Source organism: Anabas testudineus, chromosome 13 (genome assembly GCF_900324465.2).
Source record: "Anabas testudineus chromosome 13, fAnaTes1.2, whole genome shotgun sequence".
NCBI classification, from domain to species: Eukaryota; Metazoa; Chordata; class Actinopteri; order Anabantiformes; family Anabantidae; genus Anabas; species Anabas testudineus.
The window spans coordinates 24107096-24123773 of record NC_046622.1 but is presented as its reverse complement, the minus strand read 5'-3'; the positions used below and the strand labels follow the sequence as shown (position 1 = coordinate 24123773).

Sequence of the window (16678 nt, the reverse complement as noted above, 5' to 3'; positions counted from 1 at the left end):
ATTCATCATGTATGTTTATATTTATTATGTTGCTACACTTGGCATGGAAGAACAACCTCATATGGGTTGTATGAGAAGGTGGGGACAAACAACATATATGGGTGTTGGAGGGCTGGGTATAACTTGAACCTAGGTTTGTATGTACTTTGTACTCTCTTGAAAAAGGTATCGTGACCTCAAAAGCCTAAATAACTAACTTTGAAAAATGATGAATATTGAATTTACAAAACATGTACAATTCACAAAAATACAGCTGACCTGTGTGATGACCCTCACAGTTGTTCTGCTATCAGCATTCACCGAATGCTACCATAGCTACTGTTAATTATGTTCCAGAATCTCATTGACCACATCTGATCAGAGATACCATGAGCAGATTCTGAGAATCTGTATTAGTCCTGCTTGTTTTCCAACGATCCCTGCACTTACAGCTTCTGATTGGCTGAACACACATGATCCAGGTTATGAGCAAAGGGTAGTCAAACAAACAGGACAGCAGCTCTCTAGGACCCTGCTGTGGATTATGTAACGCAGTAGCAAAAACCAAATATTAAATGATTCAGATCAGATGAGAAAAACATATATTAATTGACTGTACTCACTTCAATAACTTTGTATGTAAAGAAATATTTGATCTTTATCATTCTGTATTCTATTTCCTTTCCAGACTGCTCTTAAGTATTGTGTTAGTCTGGAGAGGACAGTTCATGTATGTGTCTTTTAAACTGCTCAGAGCTGAATGTCTGTCTCCTCCTCTCTGCTGCTGTGTCTTTGTAAAGTCCTCTGTTTTGGGACAGAGGGCCACAAAGCTGGAGCCACAGATAAGGCCTTTAGATAAAGAGGGGGTGGTGATAACCATCCTGCCTCCTACGCTGTGCTGCAGCATCAGCTATCTGAACCCTTATCGGACCACACAGGCGTCCCTCCTTCAGTCTCTGTCCTTCTGTTCAACTGTGGGGCACCTCTCCTCCTTTTCCTTTTCTCTCACTCCCTTGTTTGACCCTCTCATTCTTTTGCGCCCCCTGTGTCTCTCTCTTCCATCATCCAATCACCACAATGCCAGCGTAGATCCATATCGACTTATCGGAGAGGCAAAATGGCCAAAGGGGAAATGAGGCTAATTAAATTGATAGGGAAAATAAATGTTGGTCTATGTGGTGTGTTTAGCTGGCAGACCAGACAGCCATGTGCTGTTGTATGAACTTGTCTGTGTGTGCATGTCTCAGTCAGCAGTGTGGAGAATCACCATGATAAGGCAACAGATTTAGTATGGATTGCTGGGCAGAGTGAAAGCTATCTGTAATGAACAACAATGGAGCTGACCTTCAGGGAACGAGGAATCTTTGAAGAAATTCACTTACTGGTTTGGTAGTTGCTATTGCTGTTGTGACCATGTGTGTGTGTGTGTGTGTGTGTGTGTATTGAACTGGATGTGCTGGAATAGCAGGCAATAGCTTAACGCTGGTGACACACAAACACACAAGTGGATATATAAGACAAGTAGGTTGCAAACTTACCTCTATGTCGGTTGGTGGTTTTGTCAAACATTAGCATTGCATCCTCTACCTGAAAGAAGACAGGAAGACTTATAATGTAGATGTGCACACAAAGTAGAAACACAAATACAGTGGCAAGAAAAAGTATGTGACCCATCATTATTTGTCAGTGTGAGTGGAAAAACTATGTGAATCCTTGGAATAATAACCTCAAAAAAGCTAACGGGAGTCAGGTGTTACCACAGGTTAAGACAATTATTTTGAGGTTGTGGACTAGAGCTACTTCGACTGACAAAAACCAATCTAACTTTTTGAGATTGCTCTGCACAAGAAGAATGTGCTTATGCGAGCCATGCCTCCCAAAAAGGAGCTTTCAGAGGATCTGCGATCAAGAATTGTTGATTATGCAAAAAGCTAGAAAGGGTTACAAAGTGAATTCAAAGACCTTAGAAAGTAAAGAACCACCCCAAAGTGACAGCTAAAGATTTGAAGGCATCATTGGAACTGGATAACATCTGTGTTCATGAGTCTACAGTAGGTAAAACATTGAACAAGCAGGGTGTCTATGTCAGGACACCAAGAAGGGAGCTGCTGCTGACCAAAAGAACACATACTTCAGTACTTCCTGGTGTGATAAAACCCATAGTTCAGATTTTCTGGCAACTTACTTAACTGCATCTTGTCTTCTAAGCAAACACAGATACAGTAGGTGGTCTTCCACCAATAATGTATAATGTTTACTTTGAAACAAGAGAGTGCAAATGGAATAAATGTTTCTTACAAACAAACAGGGGTGCGGTGTAGCTGCTAAATATGTGATGCAACCCCAGATCTGCCAAGCTTCCTAACAAATTCTTTGTCTTTTCTTTCCATGACTAAAGACTCAGGTGTAAACAAAGGTTCATACACTTCCCTGAGGCTGTGTTAAGACTGCTGCTGCTGACTTGAAAACTTATTACAACCTTGTTAATTCAAAAGTAGAACCCACAGTAAGGGTGATGAGAGGAAACAATAAGAAAACTAAGAAAATCTATGAAAATAACACCACAACACAAATAACACTGGTCAGAAGGCAACGCCAACAGGAAGTGTAATCAATATTTAGACATAATAAGAAGTTATGTCGGTGAAGATTCTCAGTCATACAGGTGAAGTTATCTGGAAGCTGAGTGAAGGCAACCGGACCTTCTTTGTGTTAGGTTGAATTGTTTCACTACTCATCTAAGTAGCTTCTTCAGTCTTCTTCAGAGGACAGTTGGTGAGAGACCACAAATGTATCCTCCAGAGACCACATATATATCCCCCAAGTTTGTTTCATTCAAAAAAACTAACACAAAAAACAAAAAAAGAAACAGGCCCAATTCACACATCCACCAGGTTGGCCACACCTAATTGTACCCAACTTTAGGGGATAGGAGGGGTAACTACATTGCCTGCCAAGAAAAAAAAATGTCACACACTGATATTTTGTTGGTCCGCCTTGTTGCTGAACCTAGACCTGACCAACTGCAGCAACCCCAGATCATAGCACTGCTCCCACAGGCTTGTACAGTAGGCACTAGGCATGATGAGTGCATCACATTTACCTCTCTTCTTACCCTGATGCTCCCATCACTCTGGAACAGGGTAAATCTGGACTCATCAGACCACATGACCTTCTTCCATTGGACAGTTCAGCAATCTCCTTAGATGTTCTCTTTGCTTGATGAATGCCAATAATTTGATCCTTTCAAAACAGATTAACATCTTATCCAAAACCACAGGATTTGTCTCCCATGGTTGTCAAAGAAATAAGCAGCTACTCACTGCATCAGTTAGGGTTAAATAACTTGTTGCCAGCTGAAAAATAATCATCCATGTAGTTATTATCCAGTGGGAGGCTCTCATCTATTTTCTTAGTTAAATCAGGGTGGTGATGTTTTTTTGGATGGGCATCTCTTAATTAACAAGTAATATTACATATGTCTTGTACATGTATAAAAAAAGGACTGAAGTGCAATTTTAATGTAGAAAATACATTAAACTGCAATTTCATTCACATTTTTTTCTGCAAGATAAGCTTCTCTTCTTATGACATTTGTATTTACAGGGGGCTCACTGAATTTACTGAAGCCAGGTGTTAGTCATTTACAGTAAAGGAAGAAACAGTAAGTAAAGTTACTGACAGCTTACAAAATACTGCGGCTAAAACCCAAAGCTAGTAATTATAAATGATCATTATTGATTGAAAAAATGATTTTATTAACTTCCCAAATGTGTCTTTATGACTAATATTTTTACATTTACTCCTAGCAGACTCTTCTATCCAAAACGACTTACAAGGGTACTACTTACAAGGCAAAGGCAGGGTAAGAATAAAGTGCCTAAGGACTCCTACTGGAGGCAGGCCGCACCCAGGATTTGAACCCAGGCCCCTGCATAGAGGGCAGCAACACTATCTAGCTACTAATATTTTGAGTACAATTCAGTCTTTCTCATTAACTTGACTAGACACAGTGCTCGTATTGTCACCATGGTGCACTTTCTAGACACCTGTATTCACATAAAAACTGATCTAAGGATAAAGACCTTTTCACAGGAAAACCCACTGACACATAACCACAACCACTACTTACTGTACACCATTAAAGATCAGTGGTTAAGAGATTCCTACACAGAGCACATCTTATCAGTGTGGAAGAGAAGAAAGAGAAAGGGGCAGCATGTCCAGAGGGCTCTAAATCTTTGAAAATGGCCTGGAAAATAGTCAGTCATGGACTTGCCTCAGTTTTAATGAATACAATAATTGTCTCCTGGCAGCTGTGACATGCAGCCACAGCTGGAGTTTCAGATGTGTGATTTGGACTGGAGAAATTAACTCACTTCAGTTCGATGAATTACAAATTCATATTCTTTAACTCAGATTTGCTTTAGACAAACAGTGGGCCGTGTGTAGTACAGAATATGAGAGCTGCCCACTTTCCCTCCTCTGCTATTATGTTAAAATCTGTCATTTCTTTTAATTTTGTGATAGGCAGACTGTGGAGGACAGTTCTGGAGGTTCAGGTTAGCATGACAGCACTGCAGGTTGCGGCCTGGGAAATGTAACAGCAAATGGCTCATATTCCCAGCTACTGATGCCAAATCTTTCTCTGTGTGCACAAAGGCAGAACAAAAGAGCTTTATTACTTGGAGCGTGAATTCTAAAGGTAGGAGTGCGACAAGAGAGACGCAAGGCCGCAGATGTGTCGTTCCAGCTCCCAGACAGCGGAGAGTAAATTAAAACAAAGACGTGGAACGATGCAGGGTGAGGGATGACTTGTTGACAGGAGAAAGACGTCCTCGTCTAGCCTCTTTTTGTTGCTGTAATTTCAACCATGTTTTATCACTTTAAATAATCAAAAGGCTCAGATTTCATGGGTGGCCTGTCTCAAGAGGGAGACACGTCGGTGTCAGCTCATCGAGTGTTTTTGCCCTCACTTCGTCACCAGCCTCTCCAGGGATGAGGAAAAAAAACGAACAATGAATAAAGAGATTGAGGCAGAGGGGTCCTGTGAATGTGAGCTAGAAGGCATTACATGGATTCAGCTTTTCGAAAGGCAGCTGCATTTCCTGGGTAACTTTGTGTCTGCTGCCACTAGCAGCGGTTATTAGCCAATATCTGTAAATATGAAATGAAGAGATAAGAGCGCAGCAGATAAGAAGAAACTGACTGAGCCTTTGAGAAACAGCCTATCTAAACTCCCCATGCCTCTGCTCACTGCTTTATCCCTCTAAAGGTAGAAGAGCTGCACTGAATTTTTTTTTTTTTTTTTAAATCTCACCTTTATTTTAACCAAGACAAGCTCTGGTGATAAGAGTTTTCTTTTAAACAAGGTCCTGGGTATCACCCGCTGACAAGAAATAGTCCCAAGCTTTTCAGTGGCCATCTAGAAACACCTCAGGTCTTAGTTTTCAAACCACAATTGCACACACCTGTAATTTTTGATAGAGCTCAAATGTTGCAGACACTGTGGTGTATGTGTGTATTACAGGTCTGTTGCAGTTAGAATATAAATGACATGTTGACCAACTGAAAGTCTTTTTCAAGCAAATATCCACATGATGAAAATAAGCGTTCCACCTCATGATCCACTCAGCCTCAGTCACTGTTGACTGTAGTTCACTAAAAATAACTCAACACAATGTTATACAAAACCCCACTGCAAACTAGCACTACGGCAGAGTAATTACAGAATGACACGGACACACTAGCTCAAAAGTATTAATGGCACATGCCAACTGGATAGATCCAATGCAGATGCATGAGTCAAACTTTGCAAGGGGAATTTAAAAAAGCATATACACAGCACTTTACCTATGTAAACTATAATGTTTGTTGAGGCATAGAGAGACAGCAGGCCAAAATCACAAATTTATCTGTGGTACCTCAAGCGTGGACACTATTAAGATTTCAAACCATGAGAATATAGCTTATTATAGTCTGACCAGAGCCTACGAAATAACAAGCTTGTTGCTGTAAATAAAGTCAAGGGCAGTAGACTTGCTCAACTTGCCCCATAGTTACAAAACTACCATCCAAATTAACAAAGATGAATCATGTGATAAGGAGTCCTTGGTGGCCATTTTGGTGGTGATAGACCACTGCTGACTTTCCGTCTCTTGCCAGCAGCCATCTGTTTACATCCCTGTCCCCAACCAAAGGTATTCTGAACTGTAACCTCATGATACTAAGCCATGTAAAGTTATTTGCAGATGATGTTATCTAGCCAAGATTTTCAAAAGCAGAAAAATACAGTTCCCTTCTGAAGTATAAAAACAACACGGCTATTTTTTTTTTTTGCTTCCTGAAGACATTTGGGTTAAAGAAAGATAAAACCTGAGAATTTTAAGCTTTGACATCATCAACACATTTTTCTTTAGATTTGCTCTTTCAGTTGTTTAAATTTAAAATTAGCCTCTTTCATAAAGCACTGCTGTTTTGATGCAGTACTTGCATAACGACAGTGAGACAGATGCTATAAAGTTATTACGGTAACTTAGTAGTCGGCTTCTTATAACTGTGGGAATCCTTGAAAACGGACTCAGGTTGCTATGGAAGCAGCATGTCTGCTTGTCTTTCCATCTTTTATATTTCTTCATTACTTATATTTATACAGACACAAGACGGTGTTTTATTATTATTAGTTTTATTATGATAATAAAAAAAGTAAAGAAAACTCTAAATAGAAATTGCTATTTTGCCGATTTGGTAGCATGCTGCTCATTTGCAGCAGAGCCTGATGATTTAAACTTTATGTTACAACTGTACTCCAAACACAAGATCTATAGAACAATAAGTAAAACATAGCCCACCTTATTGCCCTATTGCCTAAAATAAACGCCTGTTCTATTCACCAATACTGATGGGTGATTGAGTTTAATGCTACACAGAACAAAAAGTAATACAGTAATATCAACTGTTACAAATGTAGCATAACTAAGTGCATTCCTTGTAAGCCTGGAACTGAGTGTAGATCTGGTCACCCCTGAGCCGTCATTGAGCACCAGCTGCACCTGACTGTCTCCCTGTGCAGCTGCCAACCCCATGAGACTTGCTGCAGAAAACAAGCTATTCTCCAGACAAGTCTGGTTTATTCCAGCTGTCAGTCACCATTATGGCTGTGATAAGGAGCACAACAGCAGGTGCAGAGGAGAAGCTCTCAAAGCTCCACATATTCACTAACATACATATGAAAACTGAATTAATGGAATGTTGGCTTTGTGCAGGTATGAAATGTGCAGTGCCTGTAGTTCCTATAATAACCTGTGGGCCGCACATCCATTATTGTTTTTGTTAGAAGGCCACAAAAGGGACTGAAGATAATGCCACAGCCAATTCTGATGCTGGGTTCATTGTAGACAAATCACTAGTCAATCACTGACACAGAGTAGAGAGACCGACAGTTCACATGTACACCTATGCCTGTTTGTACCAGCAGCATATATCCTGTCTGATGACACCATGGGGTGAGTCAAACAGAAGCATGCAGGTACACAGATCTGTGTACAAATTGAGAATATTGTCTTAGAGAACTAACTGTGACTCTTAAATAATGCTTATAGCTTGAAAACTATATCAGACTACATGTATGAAAACTAATAAAGGAATACCTCCATTCACATCCTTACAGATTGTTTTTCAGAGCAACAGAGAACTGAAATCCCAGCAAACCAATAATTCTATTAATAAATGATTTAGTTGGGCAGCATGGTGGTGTAGTGGTTAGCACTGTTGATGATGGCATGCTTTTCAGAAAAAGTATCAACCTGCTATTTGTAGAGTAATACTTTAATGTCAACCACTAATATTCCTCACAAAGAACAGGCAGAGGGAGATAGAAGTATGGACATGGAAGAAAATATGGTGTGAGAAAAGAGTGGAAGAAGGAGCTCAGGTGCCCCTTACAAAGATCTATTACACAGCAGAGATGACACAACAGCCCAGGACAGCTGACGTCCAAATGAACCTCTGTCTGTCTCGGTGTGAGTATGCGTGGCTGTATGAATAATACAAAGTCGAACCTATGAGAAGATGCATAAGATATATTAACAGCCATTACTTTCTCGGCTTGTACAAACTCTGCTCTGATATGCATGAGAAAAATAATTGTGGAGCATGTGGCAGATTGAAATGGTAGGTAATAAGGTAAACCTCAGGAAAAACCTGCCAGCACTGAAAAATCTGATTGCTGTCTCCACCTGTATTCAACTCATGCATAAAACTCTTTGCCAAGGTCCAGTCACACAGAGATTATGGACCAAAGGCCTTAGCTATGGATAGGTTTAGTTTCTGCCTAGTCTTTGGCTAGGCAAGTGGTTTTTTTTTTAATTATTTTTCGTGCTTTAGTCATGTGATTATCTTTTAACATCAGTCCTCCTCCTGTTAGAAAGTGGTCTATCATACAGGAAATGAGAAGAGACAGGATGATCCTGAGTCATCCTCCAACTTATTTCAGCTCAGTGTGTATCTTCTTCCAAACCTACATCCAACATGTACTGTCAGTGTACTGGCTCTCAGTTACACCACCCCTTTGTAGCAGAATGACCACAATGCATCACTGCAGCTGAGCATCACCATTCCCTTCCATCCAACAGCACTATCACGTCCAGATCTATCCCCTTCCATTGCCCCATTTGGCCATTCCACCTCTGCGACGCCCCCCTCTCCTCCCCCCCCAGCCTCCAACATCATTTCATCTCTTTCTCCAGCAGCCTATCTCGCCACCTCTTTCTCTCCCTGACAGTCCCATGCCGTCATGCGCTCCTCTCTCTGGACTGAGCCAGATAAGCAGGTAATTCATCATTGCAGTGAAGGGGACACACACACACACACACACACATACACACGCATTTACAAACATGCGCACACACCGGGCGGCTCTTATCAGTGCTTCACAAGGATTGGGCCGAGCTCATGCCGGGTCTCTGTCTGAAAGTGACCCGTAGCCTCCGAGCACCAAATTACCATGACAACATTCAAATTATCCCCGGCGAATGACAAGAGACAAATTAATATATTTCCCATCATCCCTCCGTGCCCGCACTCACAGCCCTCAATTTGTGCTTCTATTATAGGGAGGGGAGAAAGAATGGTTTAACCAAACCCTGGGTGTGTAAGGAAGGCCTTTATAAATGCAAATTACCCTGGCTGCCTTTCTCTGCTGAGAACAATGCTGAAAAATAGCAGGTTGGCCTGTTAAAAGTGATACCACTTCCACTTCATTTTTCCCTTTCTGCCGCCTCTTTTTTTATTTACAATGCACAAAAAAGCCTGGGAACAGCAAATTCAATTCAAGCAGCACAATAAAACACAATCATGCGGAAATGTGGCATATTTTAGCTGACAGATTCATAAAAGTGTCGCTGGCATAATTGAGTCAAGAATGAAGAGGAAATGATGATGAAGATGGCGATGATGATTATGGCTGGGTAGCGCTGTCAAGAGGAGTGATTGTGTAGAAGAACGAGCGGAAGCTGTTATTCCTCCACTCGCCTTTTAGAGTAATATAAAGCCTCAGCAGACACAAGATGTTCAGCAATTTTACAATTTAAAACTGTTTTACAGCAGAGAAAGATATCAATCCTGCATCTGCACGACTTTGAGGAGGGAGCGCCATGAAGCAGAAAAACAATTAAAAAGGCTGCATGTATAGTTCTCCAGTTGCTCAGCCACACAGCTGAGATACACTGGAGGATACCTAAATGGGATTTGTGATGCTGATAACAAACTCCATACGCATACAGCAGCATGAGACCATGAAGACAATTTGAATTACATCAAGAAATGAAACATCTTTAGTCAAAACCTTGTGTGTATTTGCGAATGGTTTTATTTTTGTGGTAAGTGGAGGGTAAGTGGATAACTTGGGTTGGGAACTTTAGTTGCACAGCAGGAATCAACAACAGCTGATCTGCAGGGGGCTGATACACTGCAGGCAGTCTGTCAGTCACACAGAACAACACACACACACAGAATTCAAGGCAAAAATATAACGTCATACGTTGACTCTAACGTTGTATAGATCCTGCCTGCCTGTGTCTGTCCAAATTACAAACAAAGCTGCATTAAAGCAGTCTGGTCATTTAGATCACACTGTGCACTGTTGTAACGTTAAGATACACAATGGTACAATGTGTTTGCATATTGTTTTCTCTTAATAAGCCATCTGCTGGGCTTTGTAACATTGAATACAGTTGCAAGAAAAAGTTTGTTTGTGAACCTTTTAGAAGGGTTTTCCGCATTAATTTGTCATAAATGTCATCTGAACTTCATCTAAATCAAGTATTAACAAATAAAATGTGCCTATAATAATAACACAAAAAAAATCTCTTTATTGAGAACAACCATAAAAACCTCATAGTGCTAGTAGAAAAAGTATGTGAAACCTTAGAACACTTACCTCTAAAACTATAAAATATATACTATATAATAAATAAATAAATTGGAGTCAGACATAAATATACCTGCAAGAAAATTAGTTTAGTTTAAGGGTGTGGACTAGAGCTACTTTAAATGACGAAAACTGAGTCTGAGTTTGCTCTGCACAAGAAGGGCATGTTTATGTGAGCCATACCTCGCTAAAAGGAGCTTTCAGAGGATCTATACAATCAAGAATTTTTGATTTACATAAAGCAGGAAAAGGGTTACAAAGTAAAGTCAAAGACTTTAGAAATTCACCAGTCTACAGTTGGCAAACAATCTAATAACTTTGGGACTGTGGCTACTCTACCTACAAGTGAGCATCCAGTCAGAATGACCCTAAGACCACAACACTTATCAATAAAGTAAAGAAACAAGCCCGAGTGACAGCCAAAGATTTGAAGGCATCATTGTAACTGGCTAACATTTGTGTTCATCTTCAGTAGGTGAAACATTGAACAAACAAGGTGTCAAGGAAGCCACTACTGAACACCTGAAGTTTGCAAAAGAGCACATTGATACTCCACAGCAGTATTGGCAAAATGTTTAGTGGACTGATGAAATTATATTCAACTATTTGGAAAGAACACACAGCACTACATCTAGCATAAAAAGGTCACAGCATATCATCATGAAAACATCATCACAACTGTAAAGTATGGTGGAGGAAACATCATGAATTAGGCCTGCTTTGCTGCATCAGGGCCTGGTCAGTTCACAGCGATTGGAGGGAAGATGAATTCTCAAGTGTATCAAAAAATCTTCAGGATAATGTGATAATGTCTGTACATCAGCTGAAACTCTGTAGAAGTTGGGTAATGCTACAGGACAATGACCCAAAACTCAACAACAGAATGGTTTCAGAAAAACAAAATCCACCTTTTGGAGCGGCCAAGTCAAAGCACAGACCTTAGCCCAATAGAGATGCTACTGACCGACTTTAAGAGAGCCACACGCGAGACGGCAAATAATATGACAAAGCTAAAGCAGTTCTGCAGGAAGAATGGGCTAAAATTTCTCCTAAATGACGTGCAGGTCTGATCTATAGCTACAAATTCCAGTCATCACAAGAACACTAACACTAACTAGTTAGATAGTTAACAATGCAGCTTAGAGGCAAAATGCAAAATAATGATAGAGAAAAAAAGATAATCAGATAAAAAATAAGAGTTAAAAATACAAAGACAGGACGAAGAATAATACCTTGTGCAAATCAGGTGGACAATCTGAAAAGCTGTACGAGGTGCAGGATTAGCACCTGTTATTGGAATGCGTGTTACACTTTTATATGTTGAGCATATATAAATTTGTACTGTATGTACTATATGTGTATATACACACCAGAATCCTTTTATACCAGCAACTCTGCCTAACTATGATACATGATGTGTGTAATTTGTATGATTGAAGAATGAATATATATACTGGTCACATAAGTTCAGGTGAACAATGAGAAGGTCTATGGTTTTACTGTGGTCTAACAATAGAAGACAAATCTCAATCTCTTTGAGTATAATGGTACTATTGCACACCTATTTTTGGGTATCCGTCAGGTTGGATAGGGAGAGTTGGTGCACAGCCATTTTTAGATCTCTACAAAGATGTTCAATCGAGTCTGGGCTCTTGCTGGGCTACTCAAAGGACATTCCCAGAGTTGTTCCATAGCCACTCCTTTGTTATCTTGGGCATGTGCTTAGGGTCGTTGTCCTGTTGAAAGATGTGCTGTCGCCCCAGTCTGAAGTCCAGAGTGCTCTGGAACAGTCTTTCATCAAGCATGTGTCTGTACATTGCTGCATTTCTCTTTTCTTCGATTCTGACAAGTCTCCAAATTCCTGCTGCTGAAAACCATCCCCAAAGCATGACGCTGCCACCACCATGCTTTACTGTAGGGATGGTATTTGCCAGGTTGTAAGCGGTGCCTGGTTTGCTCCAGACATGATGCTTGGCATTCAGGCCAAAGAGTTTAATCTTTGCTTCATCAAACTAGAGAATCTCGTTTCTCATGCTATGAGAGTCCCTCAGGTGCCTTTTGGCAAACTTTAGGCTAGCTGTCATTTGCCTTTTACTGAGGAGTGGTTTCCATCAGGCCTGATTGGTGGAGTGCTGCAGAGATGGTTGTTCTTCTGGAAATTTTACTCCCTCCACAGAGAAACGCTGGAGCTCTTTCAGAGTGGCCATCGCGTTCTTGGTCACTGACTAAAGCCCTGAGTGGCTCACTCTAGGAAGAGTCCTGGTGGTTCCAAACTTCATCCATGTAAGGATGATGGAGGCCACTGTGCTCATTGGGACCATCAATGCTGCAGAAAATGTTATGTACCCTTTCCCAGATGCCTTGATACAATCCTGTCTCGAAGCTCTAAAGCTAAATCCTTGAACTTCATAGCTCAGTTTGAGCCCCTTATACATACAGGTGCACAACTCCCCACAGGTGGACTCCAATCAAGTTGTCGAAACATCTCAAGTGACGTGACTAAGTAACTTCTCTAAGATTTGTGACATATCTTTGTTACATGAAAACACTAATTTATATATATATATATATATATATAAATTAGTATATATATATATATATATATTTATATATATATATATATATATATATATTTATATATATATATTTATATATATATATATATATATATATATATATATATATATATATATATATATATATATATATACATATATATATATACTAATTTATATATATATATATATATATATATATAAATTAGTGTTTTCATGTCACAAATCTTAGAGAAGTTACTTAGTCACGTCACTTGAGATGTTTTCTGCATCATTGATGGTCCCAATGAGCACAGTGGCCTCCATCATCCTTACATGGATGAAGTTTGGAACCACCAGGACTCTTCCTAGAGTGAGCCACTCAGGGCTTTAGTCAGTGACCAAGAACGCGATGGCCACTCTGAAAGAGCTCCAGCGTTTCTCTGTGGAGGGTGTAAAATTTCCAGAAGAACAACCATCTCTGCAGCACTCCACCAATCAGGCCTGATGGAAACCACTGATCAGTTACACCTCCACATTGTCAGACCTAAGGGTGAAGCTGTGTGGTTCTTGTCCTCGGTCACTTTAACCACATTGTACATATACAAAGTGAGGACACATTGAGTGCGGCTGCACTCATCACTCAAGCAAAATGAGCCACTAGACACAATGAGTCATGCAGTAGGTAATGGACGCAAATAAATACGATACAGTTGATCAAGTCCCTGATCAAGTATCACACCCCTGAGATCACGTCATTAGAGACAGAAACGGTGTCTAATGAATATAACAAGTGTCTGTTACACCTGCAGGTATGAAAACACACTCTACCCTCAGTAAAAATCTTCATGGGTGTAATGTGTCCATCAATCAATTAAAAACAAGCCTTGGGTCCACATCGGAGACATTATAATCAATTTAAAATAACTAATGGATTAAAAAATGACAGATTGCTCATTTTGTCAGGTTTTGTCATTGAAACTTCTCTGTGGAGGTTACGGAGCATTGATGTGCAGCTAATCAAGCAACAGAAAACCTGAGTACCAGAGGCATTCTTTACCAGACTGTGCAAATGTGTGTGCCGTCTAACTATGAATTATTTGTCTTTTTATTTCAATTTTTTACATTTTAAAGACTGCCTTTATAAAATTGGACAGTCCTGCAGAGCTAATATAGCTTTCTTCTTTTTATCCATAGTCATACGACAACTCATACTGCAAGACACATAACTGTACGTGAGCACCGGACCAAACACACAGTATGTACTGTACCAGAAGAGGTCTGAGTGAGTCAATGACTAAAGGGAATTCAAGAAAGATTTAGCCAAAATGAATGATTGCTCTGTGGGACAACATCTGAAAAGTAATGAGAAGACCTGCAGAGAATTGCACTTTACATACATTCTGGTACCTACAGATCTACCTGTGAGTGTAAGTGAGTGCTTTCTCACATTAGTGCATGACAAAAATCATGGTGACTCTAATCACCAACCTACACGTGAAAAAGCTGAAAAATAAAGTTTATCTCTAGAATTTTTCACATTCAGCTAGAATGGATGTAGAGCAGTAGGTGACAGCCCAATTTACTGGATCAATTACAAGTGGAGCCAAACCTGCATTTAACAGGTTGTTTTCTGTTTGTTTTATTATTTTGTTGGATCCTCATTCTGTCAAAGCAGAAGCTCCTGGACTAAATGGAAAATAGCACGTTCCAGTAGTATCTTATTCTATCTATAATATACACTTGTACTCTAAATTAGCTTAGAGTCTGTCTGACTGACACACAAGATGCAAATCTGGCTCAGTCTAAAAACTGTGACAAGGGCACTGGTGTCAAAGCAATAAACAAAACCTTTGGGTCATGCATCCTCCTCTAATTTTTCTCCCATCAGAGGTGATTATTAGTCTGGTGATAACAGGTGTGCTGAGAGATGAGTAAATTAGGTGACATGCATCACATTTCAGCCCTGCCGTCACTGCCGGGGCTGAGGGCTAATTGGCTAACAGCATTAGGTCGCTGTATAAATATTGTTAAGTACTAAGAATACCAGCTTAAAGTACAGGACAGAGTTACGAAACTATGCTGGAGAGACTGTATGGTAATGTAATCAAGTGGAAACTCATTAAATAATCACTTTACCCTGTTAGCGTGATTTTATACAGAAACATTTATGGAAACATGTATGAAGCTGGTTCTCCTGCTCTCTAGGACAATCATATCCGCATCACTCTTTTAAAGATAAAAATGTCCCCCTTCTAAACTGAGAGGACAGATGTTTGAAAGTGTAGTAAAGGAAGCCTAAGACACATCTTATCAACCTCCAATGCAGTTGTCACTCCTGAATTGTTCACACAGTTATCCCTAATGACACACATGAATGCTGAGTGGACCAACAACCCACACAGGACTTCAAGCTACAGTAGGTCCAGCTTTGCGACAACCATGACCTGGATGACTGAAAACTTTCCCAGTTCAAAAAATAATAAAAAAGTTTAGAACAATGAATCTGTGTATACGTTGAAGGAGTTTTAAGAATTATCCTATTTCTGAACCTAATTTGCACCAAAACACAAAAAACTCAGATTGCAGTGGTTTCTTATAATAGTCCTCTCACCTGTGAACTGTGCATGCTGAACTGCAACAAAACACAAGACAGTCAGGCAGAGTGGATTTCAAAGCTGGGAAATATGACGGCCCCCTTAGGGCAAAGTGCATACAACAGTCAAAACAGTCAAACATTAAGGGACGTGTACAAATCTAGTAATGCAACTAATAACTAATAAAGAAAATAAACAAAAGAACAACTGCTACACCAGTGCTCCCATGAAAAGTTGTGTCTTATTGGTTCAATCTCAGACTGAGCATAGTTAAAAACCACAGGAGAACCTCAACGTCATATATACTGTATACAGTTCATATTTTACACACAGCTACAGGCGACTGAGCCATTGGTAAGTTAGATGCTTGTCCTCCAATCTCTGAAAACCTGACCACATAACACCTGTAACACTGCTAATTATTCAAATGGAGCGCATTGCTCCCACTTTAGCATCCTGACACATGTGCAATGTAGTGATTCTTGTTGCACGCTTTAGTGTTTGTTGCATGCTGTGTTTTGGAGTGTGTTTCAGCTCTAGATACAGTGATTTTGAAAATAGGAATAAACTTGTGTCTGATAATTTGCGACTGTTATCATAGCTAATACAAATGATGAATGAAAAAAACACTTTAATAAACCAAGAATATTGGTACATAAAACTAAAACTTGTGAACATCTCTAATGTCACAGTGGCACATTGCATTAATGTAAACAGTGTTGGTAGACAGGAGTTCAAAAAAATCTGAGAAATTGTTACAGAAGAAAAATAGAAGGAGCACTACAGAGCATATGCTCATATAGTATCAAAGTATGACAGCTTCTATTTGAATTGAACCCTGGTGCTTTGATGAACTGATGTTTTAATGAAGCAAAGTGTTGGCTGTGTTAGGCCGAAGCAGATAGATGTGGAAATGATGTGTGACACAACAGAACACTGCTTTGATCTATGCACATGGACCAGCAGCAGCTCTGACACACACAAACACACACGCACGGGAAACAAACCACAATACTGCCACCCTACAGCTCCTACTGACATGTCACAGTCACAGGTTACGAGCATCCAGCCTGAGCAAGATCTTTGATCAAATGTGGATTTTTGCATTTGCAGCCTGACAGCAGGATCATAAAATAGGA

At 39.9% G+C, this 16678-nt stretch overlaps 1 protein-coding gene across 8 annotated transcripts in view; it reads right to left on the bottom strand.

Moving 5' to 3' along the window:
* Positions 1–16678, bottom strand: part of LOC113148183 (RNA-binding protein Musashi homolog 2-like) — a 200322-nt gene that overhangs the window by 107153 nt on the left and 76491 nt on the right. For all 8 annotated transcript variants that reach the window (XM_026339772.1, XM_026339754.1, XM_026339780.1 and 5 more), the window contains exon 7: positions 1518–1566. In XM_026339772.1, coding sequence (XP_026195557.1) covers positions 1518–1566 — 49 coding nt within the window. The remainder of the gene's footprint in view (positions 1–1517; positions 1567–16678) is intronic.